The sequence below is a fragment of the Dermochelys coriacea genome, chromosome 8, assembly GCF_009764565.3.
Source record: "Dermochelys coriacea isolate rDerCor1 chromosome 8, rDerCor1.pri.v4, whole genome shotgun sequence".
NCBI lineage: Eukaryota > Metazoa > Chordata > Testudines > Dermochelyidae > Dermochelys > Dermochelys coriacea.
Genome location: NC_050075.1, coordinates 92,067,588 through 92,093,888, shown reverse-complemented (window position 1 = coordinate 92,093,888; position 26,301 = coordinate 92,067,588). Strand labels below are relative to the sequence as shown.

Below are 26,301 nucleotides of genomic sequence, written 5' to 3'. Positions count from 1 at the left end.
TGCTTGTAATGAACCTAATGTGTGTAAAATTGTTTTGCTTTTTGTTTGTGTTTTTTTTTTTTAAAACCCTACCAAAACTGTTCTGTCACTCACCAGTGTTAATTATTGCCTCAGCCCACCAATCTGTCTAATCACTGTTGTGTCAAGTTGGCACACTTCAAAGAAGCAGCTCTAAAAAGAGTAATGGCAGGCACCCTTTCTTGGATTAGGATTTCAGCTGGGAGATGAGTGGATTGATCTGACTCTGGAGGGTGAGATGTTGGCCTTTTAATTAAAGGATTGTGTGGAATAAGCAAGGGATGCCTTCCTGTTTAAACTGATGATGATATGCCTGCTTGCGTAGTGGGATGGCAGATAAATCCTCAGAATATTTTGTTAGATTTATTTAGGCTTTTTCCGGCAGCTCTTAAAAAATACCGTCTAACAATTCCCATTCCTCAGCTTCCACCCAGACTTGCTTTTTCCTATAGCTCCAGGAATGGTTCAGTTGCTCCCAGCTTTCATTTCTTTATTGTTTTAAAAAAGTCATGTCTGTCTTCGTAAAAATGGTAAATCAGGGCAAGTTTCAAAGTTCCAGTTTAGCTGCTTCTACTAAAATGTAAAAGCTAACGGATACTCATTTAAAAAACAGAACAGTGGTTGTAATTTTAAAATGCGCTTGACATAAAACACAATTGTAAGAGAGCTTGCAGGAAAAACGATGTCAAATCTATACTCTGTAATGTTTTATGCAGGGTTTTAGAGATGAAACACTCTTTCAAGAAGAACTTGTTGATGAACCACTTCTGGACTTGGGGAGGCCATTTCTGCTACCTCAGAATGAAACAGACCATAAGGAGTCCTGGGAAATGCATGAATTCCTTAAGGCTAAAACAGAGGAAATTGGTGAAGAGCGGGAAATGTTAGTGGATGAAGGGTATGATGTGGACCCGGATTATTTTACATATGCCTCATCACATGTAAAGGACACAACTCCACCTGCTGGGAAGAACCTGGTTTCTACTGGAGAATGGGCGAAGCAACCTGAGCCAACTAAAACACCAGATTTAAGATCCCTTATTAGCACAAATGCTAAGCAGTCCCCACATTACCTGTATGATGATGATGATGAAATGGTAAGAAATGTTACCCTGGGTTTCAATCCTGCATCAGGATCAGCTAGTATGGCTCCCTTGTAACTGTACAGAGTCCCAGTGAAGTTGGTAGGAGACCAGCTAGCAGATACTGGTGCAGGATTTGGACCCGTTTCAATCATGATTTTTTTTTACTCTTGTTTTTTATGGTTAGGTGGATTTTGCCATAATTGATTTAGACAAGCTCTCTCAGTACATCAAGTAGATACCAATGGACATTATTCTCTTGCACTTAACACATTCTTAAAATTTCAAAACTAAAATGTATTTTGTTGCTGAATATTGATCAATGTTTGGCAAATAATTTGCTATGTTGTTAACACTGCAGAACTAATGATGGCTCCCTTTGGTGACCCTGCGATCTGCATCTTTGATATAACTTGGCAGGTGTGTCTTCCATCATCTCTTATTGGAGCACAGGAGATTCAAAGCTTTCCTTGCCATCTTCTAACTTCTGTCTCTTGTTTTTTCTGCAGTGCTGCAGCACGTCCGTGAAACTGACTGTCATCCTGATCTCTTATCGCACCAGTGCAGAATGTCTTGAGGGCTGCCTGTGCTGCATTGTTAGCTCAAGCTATAACTCGAGTGTTGCCCCAAAACCCAGCTGCCGTTCAAGCACACACATCTCTAGCTTGAGTTCATTGGTGCTTTAAATTTAAGCTAGCTAGCCAGCCTGTTGGGGGCATGGGTTGAGGCTCGAGTGCTGCTGATGCTGGAGCTAGTAGAGCAGCGGGGACTCAACTACTGTGTGCTGCTAATCCAATCCCTCTTTGCGGCTCAATTATTTTGCAGTGGGACTGCTGTTACTTAAGCTACTCTAGCTTAAAAGACGATAACTGAGTGGCTAACTTGAGCTAATGCAGCAATGAAGACAAACCTTAGAGATCTGGATGTTTGTCAGTTCCACTGAGGGCAGCTGCTCTGTAAGACACCGAGTGGAGCAGTACAACAGGAAATGATGAGGGGAAAGAGACTGTGACAGACAGATAATATTGGGTCTGCACAGGGCACAATATGTGAATGAAAATTTTGCATCCTCTAATACTCTGAGAATTTCTTGCCCCTCTGAGTTTGCTTTCTGTTCCTGCACCCCACAGAAAAGAAAGGGATGAAACTGGTTTTCTGTGCACCTAGTTTGCCAATGCAAGTCAATTTTATCCTCAGTTTCCAGATGAAGAAATTGAGGCAGAAATGTTAGGTGACTTTAGGGCCACAGAGGTTTTAGCAGGGAATAGAACGTCTGGTCTTTCATCTCTTGTAGTCCTGTGCTCTCTATATAAAGATGCCAAAATGCAGCTTCTGGTGAGTGTGATATTGATGTAAAACTGTGGTTATTCCACATAAGTGTCAGGTGAAAACCCCCTTGCTTCCTCTCTGGGTTGCAAGGCAGGTACATAGTATGAAGTTCATTTTGTATTTTAATCACACCTGACATTGTTCACACTCATCACTGATGTTGCCTAAATGAGTAATTAAATTCATAATTATCCAAAAAAAAGTTAAGTAGTTACAAAAAATGTGAATATTTGCTATAAAATCAATGTTTATGTCAAATACTGCTCTATGAGGCAAGGCGAATGCTGTCTAATTTTTAACTTCTCTTTTCTCCCCCATGAAGTATGAAGCCACAATGGAGAACAACTGCCAAACAACCATATTTGATGATATTGAAATGACTGAGTCCGTAGCAAAAAGCAAACTGGATTTAGGTTTGTAAAAGGCTTTTTTTAATGCATTAATCTCTTTTACAAAATTAACTTTCATTTTGCAATACAGTTTTGTTCATATCTTTCAAACGAGGTAGTATCCACCGTATGAATCATACTCTCTTAAGACGATGGTCTGGCTTTGTTGCCTTCCTTTAAAAGGATCTCCTCAACTTCAAAATCCCATGCGTTTCTCTGAAAATATTTACCTACTTATTGTTATAAGTAAGTAATAAGTAAGTAAGTAATCCTTAGTAATACTTAGTGACTGTAACTGAAAGAGACCAGAGAAAATAATGCTACATTTCTCAGTTGTTGTTTTTAGCATGTCTGCTATGTGCATTTGACTCTTTTATGTTGTCAGTTTCCCCTATATAGTTAGGACTCCATTGGAACTACTTATACTCCATAAGTGTTTGCAGGATTGGGCCCTAAATCACCTTCCATTGTGGTTGTGAAGGACCTTCACCACCACTACTACTACTTTTTTTTTTAAGTGATGGTAAAACCTCAGAAATGAAGCAACTTTTACTGCAAGTAAATCTGTATTCAGGTTTTTTTTTTAAATTTTTGTTAACCTATATTTGGCAATATTGGAGTCAGTAAGAGGCATTAACAATTTATGGTGGGGTGCTGTCTATCATATTTGTGCAATCTCTCACTCCTCAGTGTTTGGATGGACAGAATAGACCTTTCTCTAAGTTTGAGCCCCAAACTTTAAAGCTGGCTGGTGTAGTAGATCCAAGATGTTCCCTGGAGAATGGTCTCTGAAAGAGGACATCATCCACCTGATCTCCAGTCATTGGGGTGTGCTAACAGTGGACCTGTGTAACACACAAAAAATGCAAAGTTCACCAGTTCTGCAGCAGGTACCCAGCTCAGAAAGCTGCAGCTCATGATGTGATCACTACCCTGCCTAGCCTACATGATCCCTTTGGTTTCTCTTATCTTCTGAATGTAGTCCTAGATGGGCATCCACTGGTCCTCAGAGTTCTGGAGCGTCCTCAAATGTTCTGGTCTGCAAACCTTACCTTGTCCCAGGGGAGCAACTTTGGGAGAAACTGGTTGAGAATTTGAAAGTGGAAGGCAGCTTAGGTGAAAGTGATCATGAAATGGTAGCATTCATATTTCTAAGGAATGGTAGGAGGGAAAACAGCACAATAAAGATAATGGATTTTAAGAAGGCAGACTTTAGCTAACTCAGGGAGTTGGTAGGTAAGATCCCCTGGCAAGCAATTGTAAGGGGAAAAACAGTTTGATGGTAGTTTTTCGAAGAGACATTATTAAGGGTACAAGAGCATAGGAAAGATAGGAAATATGGCCCTTGCTTAACCAGGAGACCCTCAGTGATCTGAAACTCAAAAAAAAAAAGTCCTACAAAAAGTGGAAACTAGATCAAATTACAAAGGATGAATATAAACAAATAACACAAGTATGTCAGGACAAAATTAGAAAGGCCAAGGCACAAAATAAGATTAAACTAGCTAGAAACATAAAGGGTAACAAGAAAATAGTCTACAAATATATTAGAAGCAAGAGGAAGACCAAGGACAACGTAGGCTGATTACTCAATGAGAGGGGGAAGACAATATCAGAAAATGTGGAAATGGCAGAAGTGCTAAATGACCTTCTCCTCCCCCCCCCAAAAAAAGGTTAGTAGCGATTCAATGTCTAACATAGCGAATGCCAGTGAAAATGAGGTAGGATCAGAGGCTAAAATAGAGAAGACATCCAACTCCTCTAAGTAATTTTTAACATGTTCTTTCAAGTCACCAGGACCTGATGAAATACAGCCTAGAGTACTCAAGGAACTGACTGAGGAGATATCTGAGCCATTAGCGATTATCTCTGAAAAGTCATAGAAGATGGGAGAGATTCCAGAGGACTGGAAAAGGGCAAACATAGTTTCCCATCCCATAGTGGGGAAAAAAAGGGAAATAAGGACAACCTGGACAATTACAGACCAGTCAGCTTAGCTTCAGTACCTGGAAAAATAATGGAGCAATTAATTAAGCAATCAATTTGCAAACACCTAGAAGATCATAAGGTAATAAGTAACAGTCAGCATAGATTTGTCAAGAACAAATCGTGTCAAAGCAACCTGATAGCTTTCTCTGACAGGGTAAAAGCTCTGTGGATGGGGGGAAGTGATAGATGTGGTATATCTTGACTTTAGTAAGGCTTTGGATACTGTCTCACATGACCTTCTCATAAACTAGGGAAATACCACCTAGATAGAGCTACTATAAGGTGGCTGCATAAATGGAAAACCATTGGAAAACCATTCCCAGAGAGTAGTTATCAGTTCACAGTCAAGCTGGAATGGCGTATTGAGTGGGGTCCCACAGGGATGCGTCCTGCATCTGGTTCTGTTCAATATCTTCATCAATGATTTAGCTAATGGCATAGAGCCCTGGTTCTCAAACAGTGGGTTGGGACTCCAAACTGAGTTGCAACCTCATTTGAATGGGGTTGCCAGGGCCAGCATTAGACTTGCTGGGACCTGGCACTCAAGCTCCATCCCTATCTGGGACAGTGGGGCTTGGGCTCTGTACCCACTCCCCTTCCCCCGGGGTGGTGAGGCATGGACAGAGGCCCTCCCCCTCTCCCCCCTTATGGTCATAAAGTAACTACTGTTGAAGGGGTTGTGGTGCAATGACGTTTGAGAACCCCTGCCATAGAGAGTACACTTGTAAATTTTGCAAACGACACCAAGCTGGCAGGGGTTGCAAATGCTTTGGAGGATAGGATTAAAATTCAAAATGATCTGGGCAAACTGGGGAAATGATCTGAAGTAAATAGGATGAATTTCAAGAAGGACAAATGCAAAGTACTCCATTTGGGACGGAACAATCAGTTACGCACATACAAAATGGGAAATGACTGTCTAGGAAGGAGTACTGGAGTCATAATGGATCACAAACTAAATATGAGTGAACAGTACACTGTTGCAAAAAAACCCCAAAACATCATTTTGAGATGTATTAGCAGGAGTGTTGTAAGCAAAGCGCAAGAAGAAATTCTTCTGCTCTACTCCGCGCTGATTAGGCCTCAGCTGGAGTATTTTGGCAGTTCTGGATTCCACATTTCAGGAAAGATGTGGACAAATTTGGAGAGAGTCCAGAGTAAAGCAACAAAAATGATTAAAGGTCTAGAAAACATGACCTATAAGGGAAGATTGAAAAAATTGGGTTTGTTTAGTCTGAAGAAGAGAAGACATGATAACAGTTTTCAAGTACATGAAAAGTTATTACAAGAAGGAGGGAGAAAAATTGTTTTCCTTAACCAATGAGGATAGGACAAGAAGCAATGGGCTTAATTTGTAGCAAGGGCGGTATAGGTCAGACATTAGGAAAAGCTTCCTAACTGTCAGGGTGGTTAAATATTGGAATAAATTTCCTAGGGAGGTTGTGGAATTTCAATCATTGGAGATTTTTAAGAGCAGGTTAGATAAACTCCTGTCAAGGATGGTCTAGATAATACTTAGTCCTGCCATGAGTGCAGGGGACTGGACTAGAATACCTCGAGAGGTCTCTTCCAGTCCTATGATTCCCTAAATGGGTGGAGTTTCCTAATCAGGATCCAGTTGGTGGTCTTTGTAGATAATGAATGAACAGAAGAATAAATTATAACATTGTGATGGACACCACTGGTAGGGCTTAATGTTTTACAGGCAGTTTACATTATGCCACCATGTCAGGACAAGGGATAGCCACAGATCTTGAAAAATGAGTGGTAGTGAACACCCTGAAAAGCTCAAGGTGCTACCTAAAAAAATCATTTAAATAGCATTTTCTTAATAATTTAATCTTTGGGACTGAGCTGGTGACATTTAATTATTTTTACCACTATTCCATGATTTGTGATGTCTCTGCAAGGCCAAAATCATGATTTTCCTTAAAATTGATGGTAAAATACTGCTCTGTCTTCTATCAGTGTAAATAATTTATTGGTCAGTCTGGGAAAACACTCAGTGGCTGGGTGAGGGAGATTGATTTTTTTGTTTTGTTTTGTTATGCCACCCCCCTTTCCAGCAGAGAGAACTGAGTAGACAGACTCTCTTGCTCTTACACAGAGCCTATGGAATGAAAAATGATTGACATCTCCCTTGATTTCAGTGGGATTCTAGGCAGGCACAGGCATCTGTCTGCTTGGTTCTCTTTGCAGGATGGAGGCCTGTATTTTTAAGCACACTTCTCAATGTATCCTATTACAAGGAGCATCTCTCATTTCAGTCCTCTAGCATTCTCTGTTGTCTCTGAAAATTATTTACACCAGAAATATAGAATTGCTGAACTGAGGTTATATTATTTATGCAGCAGGAGTGAGTCCCCAGCAGCATTTTAAGTTTCCTGCATGAATGGTTGTTCGGTGTCCTTCTTTGAGTCTTAGTTAAAGAATATTTACATAAGTTAATGTATTCAAGTCAGCAGGCCTGATGAAATTAATTCTAGGGTACTTAAGGAAGTATCTGAAACAATCTTTCAACAGTTAGCAGTTATCTTCGAGAACTCTAGGAGGATGGGTGCGGTCCCAGAGGTCTGAAGAAGGGCAAAGATAGTATTGGTATTTAAAAGTGGAACAAAGAGAACCCATGGAGTTGACCAGTCATCCTAACTTTGGTACCTGGAGAAATATTGGAACAAATGATTTAATCATCAATTTGTGTGCAGCAGATAATAGGATTATAAGGAATAGCCATTGTGAATTTGTCAAGAACAAATCATGCCAAACCAACCTAATTTCCTCCTTTAACAAGGTTACTGGCCTAGTGGATATGTGAGAAGCTGTAGATGGGCTATATCTCGATTTTAATAAGGCTTTTGACACATTTTCACATGACATTCTCATAAACTAGGGAAATGTACTCCAGATTAAATTGCTGTAGGTGATGCACAACTGATTGAAAGACCATACTCAAAGTAGTTATTAATGATTGGCTATCAAACTAGGAGGGCATGTTTAGTGGGGTCAGACAGTGGACTGTCTGATTTAATTCAGAATTTTCATTAGTGACTTGGATAATGAAGGAGAGATTATTCTTATCAAGCTTGCAGATGATGCTAAACCAGGAGTGGTTGCAAGCACTTTTGAGGACAGAATTAGAATTCAAAACTGTCGGGGCACATTAGAGAATTGTTCTGAAATTAACAAGATGATATTCAATAAAGGCAAATGCAAAGTACTTCACTTAAGAAGGAAAAATCAAATGCACATCTACAAAATGGAGAATAACTGTCTAGGCAGTAGTATTGCTGCACAGGATCTGAGGGTTCTAGTAGATCACAATTTGAATATGAGCCAACTATGTGATGCAGTTTTGAAAAAGGATAATATCATTAACAGGAGTGTCAGATGTAAAACACAGGATAATTGTCCCACTACACTCGTCACTGGGGAGGCCTCAGCTGGAATTCTGTGTCCAATTTTGGGTGTCATACTTTTGGAAAGATGTGGATTAATTGGAGAGAGTCAAGAGGAGAGTTTAAAAAAATAAATAAATAAAACCAAACAGTAAAAGGTTTACAAAACGTGACCTGTGAGGAAAGGTTAAAAAAACTAGGCATGTTTAACCTTGAGAAAAGAAGATTGAAGTGGGACCTGACAATAGCTTTCAAATATGCTAAAGTCTATTATAAAGAGAACAGTGATCAATTGTTCTCTATGTCCACTGAAGGTAGGACAAGAAGTAACAGGCTTAATCTGCATCAAGGGAGGTTAGGTTAGATTATTAGGAAAAACTTTCGAACTATAAAGGGTAATTAAACTCTGAAAGAGGCTTCCAAGGGAGGTTGTGGAACTCCTATTGTTGGAGGTTTTTAAGAACAGGTTAGAAAAACGCCTGTCAGGGATGTTGTAGGTTTACTTGGTCCTGCCTAAATGCTGGGAGGCTGGATTTGATGCAGGGCTGGCCTTACCATGAGGCAAACTGAGGTGGCCACCTCAGATGCCAGACTGTGGGGGGGTGCCACTTGGACCCAGAGTGTAGAAAATTGTGTCTGCTGCTGGTGCATATGTATTCTCTCTGCTCTAGATGCACAGAGATGGTGGAATGCTGTGTTGGAGAATGGAGGGCACAAGAGACATAACAAGCAGGAGAAAAGGAGAGAGGGAATAACAGAAAGAAGCAGGAGCTGCAGGGAGAGAGAGGAGGGAGGAGCCTCTTATGTACCTCTCTATCACCCCAGGAGCCTGGATTGATTAGCACCAGCTTCTCAGGGAGCTTCCTGTTTCCTGCTGCTTCCCTGAACCCATTTGAGGAGAACAGGCAGTCAACTGAAGTAGTAGGAGCCGTTAGACCCCTAGGATGCTATCATCTTCCTCGCTCAGGCCCTGCTACCAGCCTGCTTATTTGTCCCCTTCAGCTGAGTGTTGAGAGCTGCTATAGCTGGCACAGAACAGCAGTCATGAGTGAAAGAAGAAAACGCCCCTCTGGGGCAGCATTCAGAAAAAAAAAAAAAAGCAAAGGAAGCTTTTCTATCTAAGCAGAAAGGAGCTCTCCTGAGATACATAGACACAAATTTTTCCACCGAATGCATCCGATGAAGTGAGCTGTAGCTCACAAAAGCTTATGCTCAAATAAATTTGTTAGCCTAGAAGGTGCCACAAGTACTCCTTTTCTTTTAATAGACACAAATGTTCAGTGTGAGCCTTCCTGCCCCAGTGAGGATGTGAGTGGTGAGGAAATGCCTGATCTTTCAGTTAGTCAGAGTGCAGGTGACCTGGCAGCTACTGCAGCATCCATATCTCCATCTCAAATGGATATAACCATGCACATTCCTGAAGAAAAGTGTAGATCAGAGAAGAGTGTGGTGGAGGTGCAAGAAACAGCTGCTGCTGAGTTTAGTTTCTTAAGTCTGGATGATCCAGGACTATATCTGGAGGAATGGAACAACTGGACAAAGCAAAGTCATACTTACAGTCTTACCAGTCAGATGAGGGATTTCAAAACATTCTGAAAAGTGCACAGAAGTTGGCAGAGGAACTTCACACTGAAGCTATTTTCCCAACCATTGAAGAATACATGAGTCACCGAAGAAGACGACATTTTCATTATGAGGCACGGATAATCCCATAAGAGACCCCAAACAACAATTCAAAGTTGAATTCTTTAACCAGGTGCTAGATTGTGCAATACAGTCAGTTGAAGAACGGTTCATGCAGCTCAAGGAACACAGCAGTATATTTGGATGTTGTATGATATTCCAAAACTCCTCACTCTACCTGAAGAAGACCTATGCCAGCAATGCAGGGCACTAGAGAGACTGTTGACACATGATGACGTGCATGATATTGATGTGAGTGATGAACTGAAAGCCCTTTCAAGATACATTTCAGCAGGATCAACTCCAAAGGCTGTTCTGGAATATACGTGCACAAATAAGATGACCACCCTCTTTCCAAATGCTTTTGTTGCTCTGCACATACTTCTAACACTTCCTGTAACAGTTGCCAGTGGAGAACGCAACTTTTCCAAGCTGAAGTTAATAAAATCACATCTACGCTCCACAATGACATGAGAGAGACTGGTCAGCCTTGCAACCATCTCAATAGAGCATGAGCTGGCCCAGACTGTGGACCTTCAGCAGGAAGCAGTTCAAATATCTGCAACCAAGAAGGCACGGAAAGCACCACTTTGATTATTCAAACATAAAAATGCCAATGTTTACTATGCAGACAAGAAAAGTTACATTTGCTGTTCAGGCATTTGAAAGTAAAGGGTTACTTAAAATTTTTGAACAAGGCATTTTAAGTTGTTAGTTCTTGTTTATTGGGGTAGGTAGCAGAGCAGTACCATGAGAGGAGTAGAACAGGAAAAAGGCAGAATTTAGACCTTTCAAAATTTTGGCGTAAGCAAGGGGACATGGGGGTGTCATTTGAGTGCCCCACCTCAGGTGCCAAAATGTTGTGGGCCGTCCCTGATTTGATGGGCTGGAAGGGACCTGGAGAGGCCTACATTTCTATGATTCAAGTCACACATTACATTCCACATTTGGGCCTCAGTTGGTTGAGAGGTATGCTTCTAAGTATAGTAGTTTCTAGACACTGTTAATAGTGAAAAGGACAATAGATATAGAGATCTTTACATCTAGCCATTTTACCATTCAGGTACGAAGCTTCAGAATGACTCAAAAAGACATAGGTTAGTTGACCTTGAAGCAGCTGAAAGGGATGAACAAAAGATGGAGGATTACATTCTTTCCAGGAACCAGGAAACTGGGAGAGCTGTCATTTCTACTCAGCTTGCAGCAGTGTTTTCCAGGTATGGAGGAAGTACATGATTTACACTTACTTCTTTTCTATTTTCCTCTTACTTTAAGTTAGCTGATTAGTGGAGCAGAAAGTTTTGATGAACTGAATGTAACTTTAATCCATAGAAGTCAAATCTTTGACCCTTGCACAAGCTAGAGTAAACTGAATTTTGCAGGTGATTTCTGCAGTAGCCAAATGGCCTGAACCCTCACCACCCAGGCTGCAGAGCACTAACAGATCTGTATCATGTTGGCTACAGTCCCTGCGCTTCTCCTTGGTAGAGGTTTTGGCCAGTGGATCTGTCTCATCAGACCTGTTGACCATGTCTTCAGCCGTCCCCTGACCTGCCTCTAACCTTCTCTGAGGTGTTGTAATGAAATCTGCGTCAGTGCATGTGGAGTCTTTGCCCCCACCTTTCACCATTCTGCTCCCCCTTTGCAGTGTAATTGTGGCAGTTTGGGCCCTCTGCGTCTGCAGAGAATGCGTGGAGAGGGCTCTTGTTCTGTGGGAGCACCTACCAGTGCTGCTTTCTTGTGGGGACATGCAAGTGGAGTCTCCTGTTGGGGAAGTCTGGGCTATTCTTTGAATAGATGAATCACATGTGGTATAGCAATATAACTAACATCCCACTCTTGGGGATAGAATGGCATGCTCATGATCTGCTCACATCACATCTCATTTGGCTTTAGGAAGAGTTTGACTTGCCAGTAGACTAGACTGCTTTTTGTGGCTTGTAGTGCACAATTCATGTCATTTATAGCATATTAGCAAATCTTTATTGTCTAAAGAGTCTTATAGAACCAGTAATAAGATGCACAAGTTTAAGCGATTACATAAAAGTTTTTAAATTTGCTTTTCCCCCACCTTATTTGGCTTATGTTGCAACCTTAACTGTGTTTGAACCTTGTATATATTTTTTAAAGTATGGGTATCTCGTCTCCTGTATAGCATTTTTTATTTAAACATGAATATGCTAGAATGTATTGTGTGCTATGGCAGAAGTGTCAAAGCCTGTGTGAGTATGTGTGGCATGGAATATGGTTTTTGTTTTGTTTTGTTTTTGTTTTTTTCACCAATTAGTGAATTACCTGAACGAGGAGAAGGAGAAGGAGAAGAAACTCCAAACTTCAGTCACTGGGGACCACCCCGAACGTTTTTTTATTTAATTACTTTTTTTTTTTTTTTTTTTTTTTTTTTTTTTGCTTAAGAGACATTTGAAGCCTTGCGGGCTCCAGGAGTTATTACACTCCTTACTGTAGACTTTTCTTACACATGTATGACTGTTTTCATGGCCCTTTTATTTTAGAGTGCTCTAGAATAGTGTTAAGGTAGTTAGATGCTCTGGGCTTTATTAAATACTGTAAACGCTAACAGATGTTCAGTGGAGAAGGATTATATATTCTGTGTATACGGCTAATTTTAGAAAGTTGCCAGCTTTGTGTTGCAGTTGAGCTGAAAGTTCTCATTCAGCTCTTCGCTACTGGTTTGAAACGTTACACATCAGAATTCCGCTGTCAGGTACATGGGTTACTCTGCTAATCTTAGTGGCATAACTCTGAATTAACACAAAATTTGGTCCAATATCGTTTGACCTTCAAGCTACCTAAAAATATTTCTAATCTACATGCTAGATAGCGAAGTGAAATAATTCCTTTATCTCTTTCCAGTCAGTGTATGTTATATATCTTTAACAAAAGAAAGACCATCTGTCAGTTAAGGAGGCCTTGTCAAGGTTATTTCACTTTGTTTTGAGAGACAAGTTTGAAGAGGGAAGGGGGAAACAGAGATAAAGCAATTTAAAATACAATTGACAGTATTGTGTAATTCTGAACTATTTGCATAATGTTGTATGACAACAGTTTTATTATCAGAACAGTTTATTTTATTTCTGACATTGAAATACGGTGGAAATCATGAATACTTTAATATTTACCTTGAGAAAGGTAACTGCCCTCCAGATAAATGTATATGCCAATTGATCAGATACGTTTTCTCTTACAGAAAGAATTGGTTACGTTAGCTTTATTTTGTACCGTCTCAAACACATTGGCTGCCTGCAGTACAAAGGTCACGTAAAAAGGTGTGATTCAGGGTTAGGCATAATACAAACCTAAAACTTCAACACAAGTAGAAGCCTAATATATATGACCTCTGACATATGGCAAACAACTCTAAGATAGTTGCAGGAATTCTTTTTGACCTCTCACTAGTACATTCAGCAAACTGAATATCAATTGAAGTTTTCTGTATTGAAACACTTAATATTAACAAATTAGTATCGCCAGGTTGGTGCAAGCTGTTCTCAGTAGGAGCCCACCACTCTAGAATTTGCTTTGAGTGATAGAGCTCAACTTCGTTTATCTTGGTACCTATTTTTTACGCAGACTTTCTCTGAAGGGAAAGGTTGTAGGAGAGGAAGCAAGTTGGTTTGGTGACATTTTGTTGGGTTATATTTGTTCACTGATGAGGTTTTTTTTATTGCTCTTACTGTGAGCTCACCTGGAGACTGGCAACAGGTGCTTCTTTTAAACATTATTGCTAGTAAATTGATGAAACCTGAAAAACTGTTAGATTTTTGGAATATTAAATATTATATATTTAAATTTGTCAATAGTTATAAAATTATATGGCACTGCTTGCATTTTACAGTGTTGAAATCTTCAGAGAGCCTCACATGTCTCTTGGAATCAGTATTGTTGGTGGACAAACTATTATAAAGCGCCTAAAGAATGGAGAGGAACTTAAAGGTATCTTTATCAAACAAGTGTTGGAAGACAGCCCAGTTGGAAGAACAAAAGCTCTAAAAACTGGGGATAAAATACTTCAGGTAAATGCAGATAAATTTCCTTTTTATGTTTTAAAAAGAGAGCATAGCTTGAGAGAGCTGTCTAGAAAAAACTGGGAATTAAGCATTGAGTATATTGTGAATTTGATTTTACTCCTCAGAGTGCATTGTTCTATCTCTTTTGAAAAAGGTCTTGACTATCGATTGCTTCTGTTAGCATCCTATTGAACTATTTCAGAGAAGTTAAGTAGGCACTGATTTTAAAAGTGATGTTTTATAAAATAAAACAAATAGAAATTCTGCTTTTCTCACCATTTTTCGTGAGCCATTCAATTGAAGAATGTAAGTTATTCTGGAATAGTTGCATGATTTGAGTGGTTCATTCTTCATGCAAGTTTTGTGGCATTTTTAGAGGGTAGTCAGTGTACAGGCTAGTTATATATTACTTGTGGAGTCCCTCATGTTGGCAGGTGCCTCATTCTTTGAGAGGGGACAGTAATTTTCATAGGTGCCATTATAATTGGACACCATGTTGCAATTTGTTGGATACCATGTTGTGGTTCTTCACTCTCCCCTGAAACTGCTGTGACAACGTGATTCACTAGGTCTGATGCGCTACCTTGAAGCTAGGTGGAGTATTGTGGGGCTTTTTCTCTGTAGTCTTGCTGACCAGCTGATGGTCCCCTTTTGCCTTGGCCCTCTGGCCAGGTCATTTTATGCCTCACTCCTTTCTGGGTAAACCACTGTTGTCACGCAAGAGTCCCAGGACCTTAGAACAGATTGACAGTCCATGTCCAGGCCCAAAAATCCTCCCAGCCCTTTGTCTGAGGACTTCCCACTAATCTTCCCATTGAGGCTGTAGAGAAACCCTGTCCCTCCCTCTGCTCAGGGTTCCAGTCCAGGGACTCTTGTAACAAGGAGTTAAGGTCTGTCTGATCCGATCTGTTGCTTCTTCCCTGGGTTATTTCCCACATTGGCTTGCCATTTCCTCAGGGAACTCGTATTTTCAGTGCAGTGGGGGCCCTGCCCCAGAGTTAAACTTCTAGTTCTAGTACTCCAAAGCAATAAAGGAAATGCAACTAAATTAACAGGAATAAAGAGCAGCACCAGCTTCTCTTTCCTGTCAGGATCCTGGCCAACTGTCCAATTGCTCTGTGATTGAAGGCAAGCAAAGGTAACTTGACTCTGCTGTGCTCCTTTCTGGGAGCTGAGGATGAGAGGTCTTTAATGTTCCACTGTAAGAAAACTGACTGTCCTTTTTGTGTCTGCTGCCTTCCAGAAGTGATGTGCTTTGAGAGTTGCTTCAAAACATAAGTAGCTTATGCTTAGGTAAATTGAACATTTATGTGATACCAAGCATTCTCTGATTTTTATCTGAAAATAGTCTTTGGTACAATACAGCATGTGCCTTTAATTGTGAGCACCTGAATACTATACCTTTGCTTTGCTTGTTCCTCAAAGTGTTGAAGAAATATACTTTATGTAGTGTTTTCTTAAGTATTTTTCTATCCTATGAAACCTTTTGTTGACTTCCTCTGATGTGCTAAGCTTCACTGTCAATAAATGCACATAAATCTCTTGTAGCAATTTATGAAAAAGACAGATTGTCTAATAATGAAGATACACTCCATTTGTTAGGTGTCTGGAGTAGACTTACAAAATGCCACGCACGAGGAAGCAGTGGAAGCTATCAAGAATGCAGGAAATCCTGTTGTTTTTGTTGTTCAGAGTTTGTCTAGTACCCCAAGAGTAAGTTACCCTTTTTTTCTTTCCTTTGTTTATTCAAAACTTAATTCCCTTTTAATATGCCTTTTATTTGAAACATGGCCAAACTTCTTTCAGCAAGATCTGGCCATAACCACAATTTCCCTTGCATACTCTTGGTACAGTTTCCAGTCAGAGACCATATGGTTACTACTTGGGACAGATTCTGGTCTAAATTACTCCAATGTAAATTCAACTGACTGTGTTGACTCAGCAGCATTTACCCCCACGGTAATTGAATTAGAATCAGCCCCCTTGTGTGTTACCTGGTATTCTAAAAATATTCCTCTATTAACCAACTTTTTTTTAAAAACATCATGTAATGAATCTTGATTGTAGAATAGCATCCTCCATAAAAACTGTGTCCCCAAAGGCTTAAAGTACAATTACAAGCATCAGCAATAATTATCCGAGAGAGAGGAAAAACTAGGAAATACAGGAAAAAGAGAAAACGATCCCCTTATCTTCTGGGCAGTGAGAAGATGCAACAGTTATAATTTATCATCCCCGAAGCTCATGTGATTCATGAGCAAATACAAAATATCCAATCAGGCAACTCCATGCCACCAAAAGGCTATGTAACAGAAGACCTAGTGCGGAGGTGGGCAAACTTTTTGGCCCGAGGGCCACATCTGGGTGGGGAAATTGTATGCAGGGCCATGAATGTAGGGCTGAGGCTGGGGGTTGCGGTGTGGGAGGGAGTGCAAGGTGTGGGAGGGTGTGCGGTATTCAGAAAGGGGCTCAGGGCAAGCGTTTGGGGTGCAAGGGGGGTTTGGAGTGTGGGCTCCAGTCTGGCGCCGCTTACCTCAAGCGGCTCCCGGGTGGCAGCGGGCCTAAGACAGGATCCCTGCCTGCCCTGGCCCCAGGCCACTCCCAGAAGCAGTCAGCATGTCCAGCATTGGCTCCTGGATATGGGGTGGGGCAGGCAGCTCTGCTGCATGCTGCCCGTGTCTGTGGGTAACACCCCCGAAACTCCCATTGGCTGCAATTTCCCATTCCTGGTCAATGGGAGCTGTGGGAGGTGGTGCCTGCAGGTGAGGGCAGTGCCTGGAGCCCTCTGTCATTCCCCTTCCCCAGAGGCTGCAGGGATGTGGTGTCGGCCACTTCTGGGAACAATGTGGGGCCAGGGCAGGCAGGGAGCCTGCCTTAAGCCCGCTGTGCCACGGGGCTGGCAATCCCGCGGGCTGGATTGAAAGCACTGATGGACCGGATCTGGCCTGCGGCCGTAGTTTGCCCTCCCCTGACCTAGTGAGTCTCTCTGACAACTCTAACTATACCGTAGACAATCTGGCACCAAAAAGTCCACTCCTTCTTCACAGCCCCATTGAATCTGTGTTCTGTGATGACTTGCAGCAATCAAAGTGGGAAAGGAGAATGTCCAAGCAGTGGTGGCAGAAAGCATAGGCACCATACAATGGGCATAGCTGTAATAACACAATAACTTCTGTCTATATATTTGAACCCTTCAGAGAAGCATGTCAAGAAAACGGAGTCTTTTCCTGAGACTCTTGTCCTTACCCTTCTAGGCAATTGAAAATGGCCTCTGAAAAGGCATAAAGATAATCTGGGACCCTTAGTAATTTTGGGTGCCTCTGTTTCTGAGTGCTGAAGTTTATACACCCAGAATCTGACTTTCAGTATGGCTGAGCACTGGCAACTCCCGTTGACCAGTGGGAATTGTGGAAGCTCAGCACCTCTGAATATCAGGTTCTTGGTGTCAAAGATTAGGTGCACAAACTTAGAATTTATTACGGAGGTTGGGAGGAAGTAAATGACCTCAGGGCACATAGCAAGTCAGCAGCAGAGCTGGGAATGAAACTCAGAACTCCTTGCTTCCTTTTGCATGGCCTAAGCATGAGGCCATGCTGCTTCACCAGTACTGGAGAAGATGGAGGCACATTGCCACTTCAAATAGCTGGACATGTACCATCTGCAGTAGTTAAACTTACTGTGGTATTAGCAATATTTCCCATTCTCAGTATAGGGAATACCACAAATGTGGTAAAGGTTCACACCACGGTGCTTAGATATCCATTTGTTTCAGTGGTGCCAACTGCACCTTACGTTGGTATCTCTGCTACCAATAGCTGGGGTCTCAGAGGTGTTTGTTTTGAATTTAAGATAGTATGGTTTATACGTAAGGATGTTCCTTCCCTGTCAGGTGTTCAAAACACTCTGATATTTGTGCCACTCTGCTTTAGTAGTAATTTCTACTGCCTGCTTTGGGATGGTACACCATGTGTCATACCAATCATTCTGTAAAGATATTCTATAGTATTCATATTCCTGTGTCATTTTTAACTGTTGCCACAGTGAAATGCTATTCTCATGTTGTTTTGAATAACATACCATTATGCACCTTATTGAGGGATGAAGTGTTCCAAATTACATTAGTCAACAAACATTTTACAGTATATATAGTAAAACATGGTACTCTTTCTTGCTTGAGGCGTTCCATTTAAAGGACATTAATCGACTCTGAGTAATTCAAGACCAGTTCCTTGTATTTCATTAAGGGTCCTTACAATATATTGAAGAATATATAATGAGAAGAGCAAGAGAGAGAATCTGTTCTTATATATTCAAATTTCACCCTAAATTGTTTGTTTTGGCAAAGTTTTATGAGCAACCGAAAACGGTCTTCGAAGGGGAAGTATTGGGCAGCCTTAAGAATGGTGGGGGCCGGGGGGGGGGAGGCTGGCAGCCTCCTGCCACATTTTTAAGGTTGCCCAGTACTTGCCCTTAAAAGACCCTGTTTTTGGTTGCTTATAACTTTCGTTAAATTTAACTCCTCAGGCTGAATTGTTCCATGTCAGGTGTCTGTGCCAGGCTGTGTTTTTTTGTTTGTTTGTTTTTTTTTTCATGATGGTGAATTTTAGGCAAAATGGTTCCGCCATTCTGAGAATGAAGATAGGAAAAAGGTGCTGGAGATTAGGGGGTAAAGTTCTGAGATTAGATGAGGAGCCTAGAGAGAGAGGTTGGGATTGGGCGCCAGTGGAGACTGGGTGCCTGGAGGCCTGGGAATGGGGGGGGGGGGGGGGAGAGAGAGAGAGAGAGAGAGACTGTCATGAGGAACAAGGTGTGTGTGGAGGACTGGGACTGGCTGTGCAAGGAGGTTGGGTGGGACTGGGCACGTTGGGAGAGGGAAGACACAGGGACACGGAGTCTGGAATGGGAGACTAGGAACTGGCGGGGCAAGGAGGCAGGCTGGGATGAGAAGATTGAGGAGTGGCGGCTGGAACTGGCAAGGGTGAGAAAAAAGGGACTGGGACAAGAAGTCACAGGTGGAGAAGACAGGATTGGAACAAGGACAGGTTGGACAGGACAGGGCAGAAAGTGGCAAACTTGGGAGTAATGGGCAGAAGACGCTGAGCATATTCCCCTCTAGATCCTGGAATAAAACCTAAGAGTCATGAATCTCACTATTTCTCTGCTGTCAGCAAATACCTGTGAAACCCCCTGGCAGAGTGTCTCATCCCACAGTAGAGCTGGTCTACATGCAGATTGACAATTTACTACTGTTGTTAGTTACTCCATTAGCTAAAGTGGCAGAGATCTGTGTGGTGGATCTAATGGTTCAAACCTGCTGATGACCCATGTGGACGTCAATATGATGCCACGTGGTGGAATTTCTGTTTTTTAAATTTGATTTTAAAAAAATCCTAAGAAAGTACACACACACAAATTATGTTAAGAGAAGATTATTAATGTTGCGAAGTCAAGTTCTCAAAAGTTAGAAAGTGCAATCTTAATTTGGCCCCCTTGGGTATATGCATCATGATACAGTCTTTAAATGATCACATACTAGTTTTTCCATAGGACTTCTGCTTCATTTAGTGCACTGGATGGATGTTCACTTAATGAGAAGCTGTTCAATATTTTTTTCTCCTCATTGTTCAGTGTGTGGCCTAACATACTGCCACCATTCAAACCCTGCTCCTTAACACAGCATTCTGAATTTCCTCTTTGGCTTTTCTAGGATGCTCCTCACTATAGTATCTGAGTACATCACAAATATTAACTGATCCTCAAAAAAACCCTATGAGATGAGGGGGTGATGTTATCCCCATTTCATAGAGCAGGACAGAAAGATGAAGATACTAATTTTGGGAGCCCATTTGAGACCTTGGACCTGATTTTTCAGAGTATTTAGCATTAGATAGCACTTCATATATTCAAAGCACAACTCCTGCTGTTAGCTTGCAGCTGTGAGTGCTCAGCACTTCTGTAAATCAGGCACCCAGAAAATGAGGAATTCACAGTTAGTGATCACTTGTGAAAAGTTTGGTTTCAAGTAACTTGCTTAGAGGGCAGAGAGGGATAGAATCCAATTCTTCAAGGCAGCATTCAGCTGCGTTAACTGTGTGACTTTCTTTGTCTTCCTGTAGTCTCCTGCCTCTCTCACTACACACCGCAGCAGTCTACTTCACTACTCTACACAATGTTTATTCTCCCCATGGCAGCTCTGTACTATGCACTGAATGAGGCACGTGTCCAGTGGAAAAGTTAGTATGTGGTCATGTAATTAAAGACTGTATCATAATAAATAAGCACAAAGCCCGAATCCAGGTTGCACAGTCAACCCTAATTCTGGCATTTCCGATTTTATGAGTGCTTGACTGTGCAACTATATCTATATCTATCTATAATACGTACATGTCTATTTCTTATGTTTTGCAGGTGGTCTCTGTGGTACAGTCTAAGATAAATAAAGCCAAGAAAGATCAGGACACAGAAAGCAAAAACAAAAATGAGAAGGTATTTATTCCATTTGTGTATCATATCCAAGCTTTACTGGGTCAGATGATATAACAATGTAGTTTATAAATGAGTACCAGGCTTTTTATCTTAAATAAAGGGGGTAAAATGCTACAGAAATTGTATGTATGTTAACTACATTGAGTATTATTTAATATAAATAAAATTTAGCACTTTTATAGTTCTTTTATCTGTAGATTTGAAAGTGCTTTACGAAGATAAGTAAGCATCAGTATCCCCATTTTACAGCTTCTGTCATGGCAACTGTCAGCCACAAGCTATAAAGTGGAATAATAGTAAAAGTAACTGTGTAATTTCTTGAAAAAAGGTTAATGATGTGGGTCTTTGCACATATTTGACGCTGTTGGGAGTAATGTGTTTCTGTTGAGACAGTGGATGCTATATTTAAGATTGCTCACAGAGCCTGAATTCTGAATTTCCTGGCTTTCAAATGTTTGGATTTTTTTTCCTTGTAAAAATTACTGGCCCAAATTTTCACACTTGGTTGCCCTAGTTAGCACAATGCTTTTTCAAAAAGAAAAGGAGTACTTTGTGGCACCTTAGTCTCTAAGGTGCCACAAGTACTCCTTTTCTTTTTGCAAATACAGACTAACATGGCTGCTACTCTGAAACAATGCTTTTTGTATCCACAAACAGAAATGTCCCAGGTGATCTATAGTTAGTTTACAAATGGTCTAATAATCACTTAGAATGAAGTACCTTTCTGCAAACTTAATAATTGGTTAATTAACAACTGATTAATTTTAGTGACTATGTGATAGCAGACATACTAAAACAGTACATCTGGTTTCCTATCTCTGTCCTGTAATGCAGCAGTGGCACTGCAAAATCTCCCCAAATGCATTGCTTCTGGAAACCAAGCTGGGGATTGTGACATATGTACCCAGAAGGCTTTGCAACTGAAACAGTGTAGGGATAGCACTATTGTGGATGTTGGCCAGTTCAGCATGGCTAGGTTGCGTACGCTGACCCGTGTGTGCTTGAATTGTTCAATCCTCTAATGTTGAAAGGAAACTCAAAGGCCTTGTTGCTTTAGGAAGTGTTTTGCAGGCTTCTTTAGAGTGATTCAGCGTCTGGAGGTTTTCAGGTTATCCCAGGAAAGCAAGGAAGCTAGGGGTTTCACGGCAGTTAGCAGTACATGAAATAAAGCAGTTACTATACTCCTTTCTTGGTTTTAATTCTTTGTAATCTAAAAAGCACATCCACTTGCAATTTTGCTGCCTTTAATCTCTAGGACTCCAGTGTGTTGAATATTAAAACTGTAGAAAGTCAATGAGTGAGCCTAATCTTTTTCAAAGCTGTTAAAAAGTAACCCTTCTGTGGGCGCCATAATGTGATGAGTAGAATATAGAACAGCTTCAATGAATAAGTGTGTAAGCTTCTTTTTAGCTTTGAACATTAATTCACAAAGCAGACATAATGTGCTTCAGCAGGGACAGCTCTCTGTAAAAAAAGACGTGTCTATGAGTGGATTATTAGCCTGCATTCCTATGGGAAATCATGGCTATTTCTACTCTAGTCTTCAAAGTGTCAGAAAAGAACTAGGTTTGAAAGCAAAATATCCAACTTGGAAAAGCTGCTGTTCTTATCTGGGTCATTATTTTTAATTACTGGGGACTTCCTCTGTTACTCACGGGTGTTTGTTCTACTCTATATAGTGATTTACATGTATTTAAATAATAATTTTTAAAATAGCCTCTATGAAAACTGCTTACAATGCTTGGGTTTCTTATGCGAAAACGAAATATAAAAGTTTTGCTGTGTACGTCACATAGTTTTTGCCTTGGAAAAGGTGGGTCAGTTCAAATATGTGATGTAGTTAGATGCTCTGGAAGCCTAAATTGATGAGTCCAATAGACAGTTTTGTGAACTTCCACCTTGCCTTCCTTTTTCAGGACAGATTCTATAGCCTGTCTGTAGGTCTGATCGGACAACCATTGAAGTATCAGTGCTTGGGTATGCACTGAGAATCAGCCTGTCAGCTCCACCCCTTATGCCTGAAACTCCTCCCCTCTCACCCCCCCCCGAGTCCCTCCATGCTGGCCAGCCCACCGCAGGTCAGCCTGAGCCACCCCAGATGCACCACATCGGCTGCCCCAACCCCAGCCGGCCACCCTGACCCTTGGGCCAGACCGAGCTGACCCCTGGGCCGGCCTGAGGCCCTGGCCCAGCCCCTGACCACTAGCTGATCACCGAGCTCAAGGCCGCAGCTGGAGCTGAGCCCCACCAGCTTCAGGATTGGCGGGGGTCAAAGTGTGGCCGGAGACAAGGAAGGCTTAGCCTTCCCTGGCCTATGATATACGCCGCCCCTGCTTCAGTGGGTTTTGGGTCAAGCCTTGCAGACAGAGCAGATGTAGAATTGTGAACTGTGCTGTCTTTCATATCTTGCTGGTGTGTAGTTTTCTAAATAAAATCCAGATTATTGTGTGTTTTCTGGAAGCAGTTGCACAAACTGCATTCATTTTAGTCATTTTATAATGGCTCAGACAATTTTTTTCTCCTACGAAGGAAATGGCAGATCACTGCAACTCAACTCTTTTAAAGTTTAAAAGTTTAAAGTTTGTATTCTTGTCTGTTACATCAAGTAACTAAAGGCTCAGTGGGAGGTGCCTGGTAGGCCGAGCCTAGGGAGAGGCAGAGGCCAAAGGGGCACTTGGTTGGGGAGAGTGGGAAAGCCAGAGCAAAGAGGGCCGATGGGAGGACCTTGAGAGGCAATAAGGGAATGAGAGAGACAAGTGGGCTCTTAGAGGGGAGCTAGATCGAAGGGACCATTCTGGGGCAAGTTTCTGGGAGATCTTGTGGGCAAAGGGATACTGGGGGCACATTGGAAACCTGGAAGCTACAAACAGAAGAGGAAAAGAAAAAAGTCTTGTGTGACTTGGGTGAGGGATGACTGGGCCTTTCTGGGGATGAAGGAGAAGAGAAGTAGGGATTTGGCAGAGAAAAGAAGAGGGGTATATATGGCACAAGTAAACCAGCATCACCCAGTTCAGGGAGAGATGTGTGAAAGACAAGAAAGTGACCAACAATGGAGGTGTTTAGCAAGTGGTTGGTGGTCAAAGAGATCTGGGGGCATGAGGGTATAGGGCAGAGTTGAACTGAAAACTGGGACAGAAACTTTTATACTCGAAGAAGAGAGGAAGGAAGCCAGTGAAAGTGACAGAGATTAAGAGTGATGATCTCGTAGCCTGAAGCGTGAGAATGGTCTAGCTGAGGTATTCTGAATTCCCTGAAGTTTAGAAGCTACATAAAGAACAGAATAATGGTAGTTAACTGAGTGTTTAAGGCATGAAATAAGGATTTCAGTATTGGCAGTTTCAAAATGAAGTCTAATTTGGCCTGTGTTCTGGAGGTGAATGTACAGATAAAGGAGACGTGAGAATGAAAGAAAATTCAGGGCCGAGGCTGACACCACTGTTTCTGACCTCTGGAGCAAAATTAAGGAGAGTTATCGCAGGCATGGAAAATAAAGAATTTTTTACTCAGGGGGAGGACTTAGCTCTTAGAAGCTTAGAGTAGCAGGATGTTACGCAAAAGCAAGGAACTGATTATCAGGAGGAAGTGAGAGTTAGCCAGGGTATAAATGTACATGTCATTTGTGTAAAAATTATATCCAGGGTTGAAGCAATGAGATGATCCAGAGTGCAGTGATGGAGAAGAGGACTAAAATAAGAGCCTCCGGGAATAATTTCTTGAGAACAAATAGGAAGTGAAGAGAAGGATGTGAGATTGTCTGGCTAATGATGGCCAGCTAGTACATCCCATTCCTGGAGGCAGGCAGTTTCAGTTTTACAAAACACTTTGAAATCCAGGCAGAAAGCTGTCATGGAGAGGCGAGTTCGGAGAAGGCCCCTTTCTCATTACTATGTGGGAAATGAGCTTTCCATATATGGCAGTGGACAATGAGCGCCAGCTTGTAGACCCTGGCAGAAAGTCTTTACTTTTCAGAGGTTATCCTTGTACCAGTGTGAGTGGATGATGTCCGAGAGATGGTGAGAGAGATTGGGTTAAGAACTGATAAAGTATACAATACATGTGCTGATGAGGAGCCTGTCCGCAAATGAGGCATAGAGGAGAGTGGCACATGGGAAGGTTTTGGTTCTAAGAGTAGTTTTAACAGAATTTCATTTATTGTCTTTGAGCTATATCGATCGTATACATACTACAAATCCATGCCTGGAATTGAAACTTCCTTATTTTGCAACCTATAAATATGCCCCCGATTCAAATGAAATACCAAGTGTTGTCTGAGGACATTGTTCAAGACAAGTGGTAATCTCATTAGGAATTTCTTCAGAAGTCAATGTTTAAATTACCTTGTAGGAACCTGCTGGTAGAGGCTGTACTGTTAAGTTAGATATGATCCCTGACTGTTCATAAAATGGAATCATGCAATTAGTGACTTCTGTTATGTTAAGCTTTGCTGTTGCTGAAGTAAAGTATGAATAGTGTGTGTGCCTTAATCCAAAGCCCACCCAATTTAATTTAGAGACTCCCACTGATTTCAGAGGGCTTTGGATCAAGGCATGCACATAAGAAGTCCCATTGTCAGGACAAGACGAAATACGTGATCAACAAAATCCCAATGTCCAAAATCCTGAATTGTAGTATTTGCTTTACAATTAAGATCAGGTGTTATACAAACGTGAAATATCTGACAACTCTGGCCCAAAAGAATTTGCAGTCTAATTCTGCTATTCAGAAAAATCCCAATTATTTAAACTTGCAACAATCAAAATAGCAATGGATGCCAAATGGAGATGCTTTTTCTTATTCATGTTTGAAAGTGTCTAATTTAGAAACATTTCTATCATTTTATCTGCTGCTGCTGCTTTTTGGGCTTGTGCCATGTAACTACTATTAATGTTGTCTCTTTTTAAAAAATTATTGAGGCCCATTGTCAAGCTTTTCTGAAATCCCACTTTGGATCAAGATGTAAGGAGTAGCAAACTACTTAGATTTTATTAGGTTGAAAAAGGAGTGTGAATCATTGCTAGAAAGAAGTGAGAGTTTGGAGTACGATTTGAGGAAATAGGGTGGCTTTATGGCATACAAAATCAGAGGATACACCAGGTTAAAGCTATTTTAACTTTGTTTCTGTTACAAAAAGTGTTCATAATTTTTAAAACCTTTATTTAAATCTAAGAATTGCCAGCTAAATCCTACAGCCCCAAAGAAAATCAGGTAGATCCCATACTAATTTTGATGACTCTTACCAACAAATGTTTTTTGTTCCTTTCTATGGGTACATTTCTGAACTTGTCTGAACTGCTCCAGTATGAAATCTTACCACTTTTACAGGAAACTCCGGGGTTAGGGACTTTTTGTTTGGCTTTTGAAAATACTTTCATTTTCTTGAATATCCGAAATTCGATTGTGAATCTTTCACACAACTCTAGTGAATAATGGAATTTACAGCCAAGAGGTTGAAGTTTATTTACATTTTTGTATTAAGTATGTTGAAGTCAGTGAATTGACAAAATGCTTTCTTTTTGAGGACCTGATCCAAAGCGTATTGAAGTCCAATTAAAAAAAATTCCAGTTGACATCAACATGCTTTGGATCAGACTATGCATGATGATATTTACAAAAAATCAGGAAGTGATGGAACAAACTTATGTTAGCCTTTTTAAAATCCTGACCAGTAAAGATCTGCTTTGGATATGAAGACCATTACAATCCTTTTAAAGGTTCTGTAAGCTTAATATGATAGGAAAATAGAGGACACCTTGCTTACCTGGGGCTCCAAGGGGCTTTAATATTGATCTTGAAAGTGCTGAAAAAGAACTTTATAAAAAAATTATAAAGAACAAAAAAATCTAATAAGTGGACTCTAAAGTATAACGGTTCTGATTTGTCATAGGCAGTTGGAAGTGTGCAG

General features: G+C 41.0%; 1 protein-coding gene across 8 annotated transcripts in view; it reads left to right on the top strand.

Moving 5' to 3' along the window:
- Nucleotides 1-26,301, top strand: part of PATJ (PATJ crumbs cell polarity complex component) — a 222,934-nt gene that overhangs the window by 83,938 nt on the left and 112,695 nt on the right. For all 8 annotated transcript variants that reach the window (XM_043520335.1, XM_038412962.2, XM_038412966.2 and 5 more), the window contains 7 exons: nt 735-1,115; nt 2,752-2,842; nt 10,949-11,102; nt 12,173-12,244; nt 13,742-13,919; nt 15,516-15,626; nt 20,322-20,399. In XM_043520335.1, the coding sequence (XP_043376270.1) occupies nt 735-1,115; nt 2,752-2,842; nt 10,949-11,102; nt 12,173-12,244; nt 13,742-13,919; nt 15,516-15,626; nt 20,322-20,399 (1,065 nt within the window). The remainder of the gene's footprint in view (nt 1-734; nt 1,116-2,751; nt 2,843-10,948; nt 11,103-12,172; nt 12,245-13,741; nt 13,920-15,515; nt 15,627-20,321; nt 20,400-26,301) is intronic.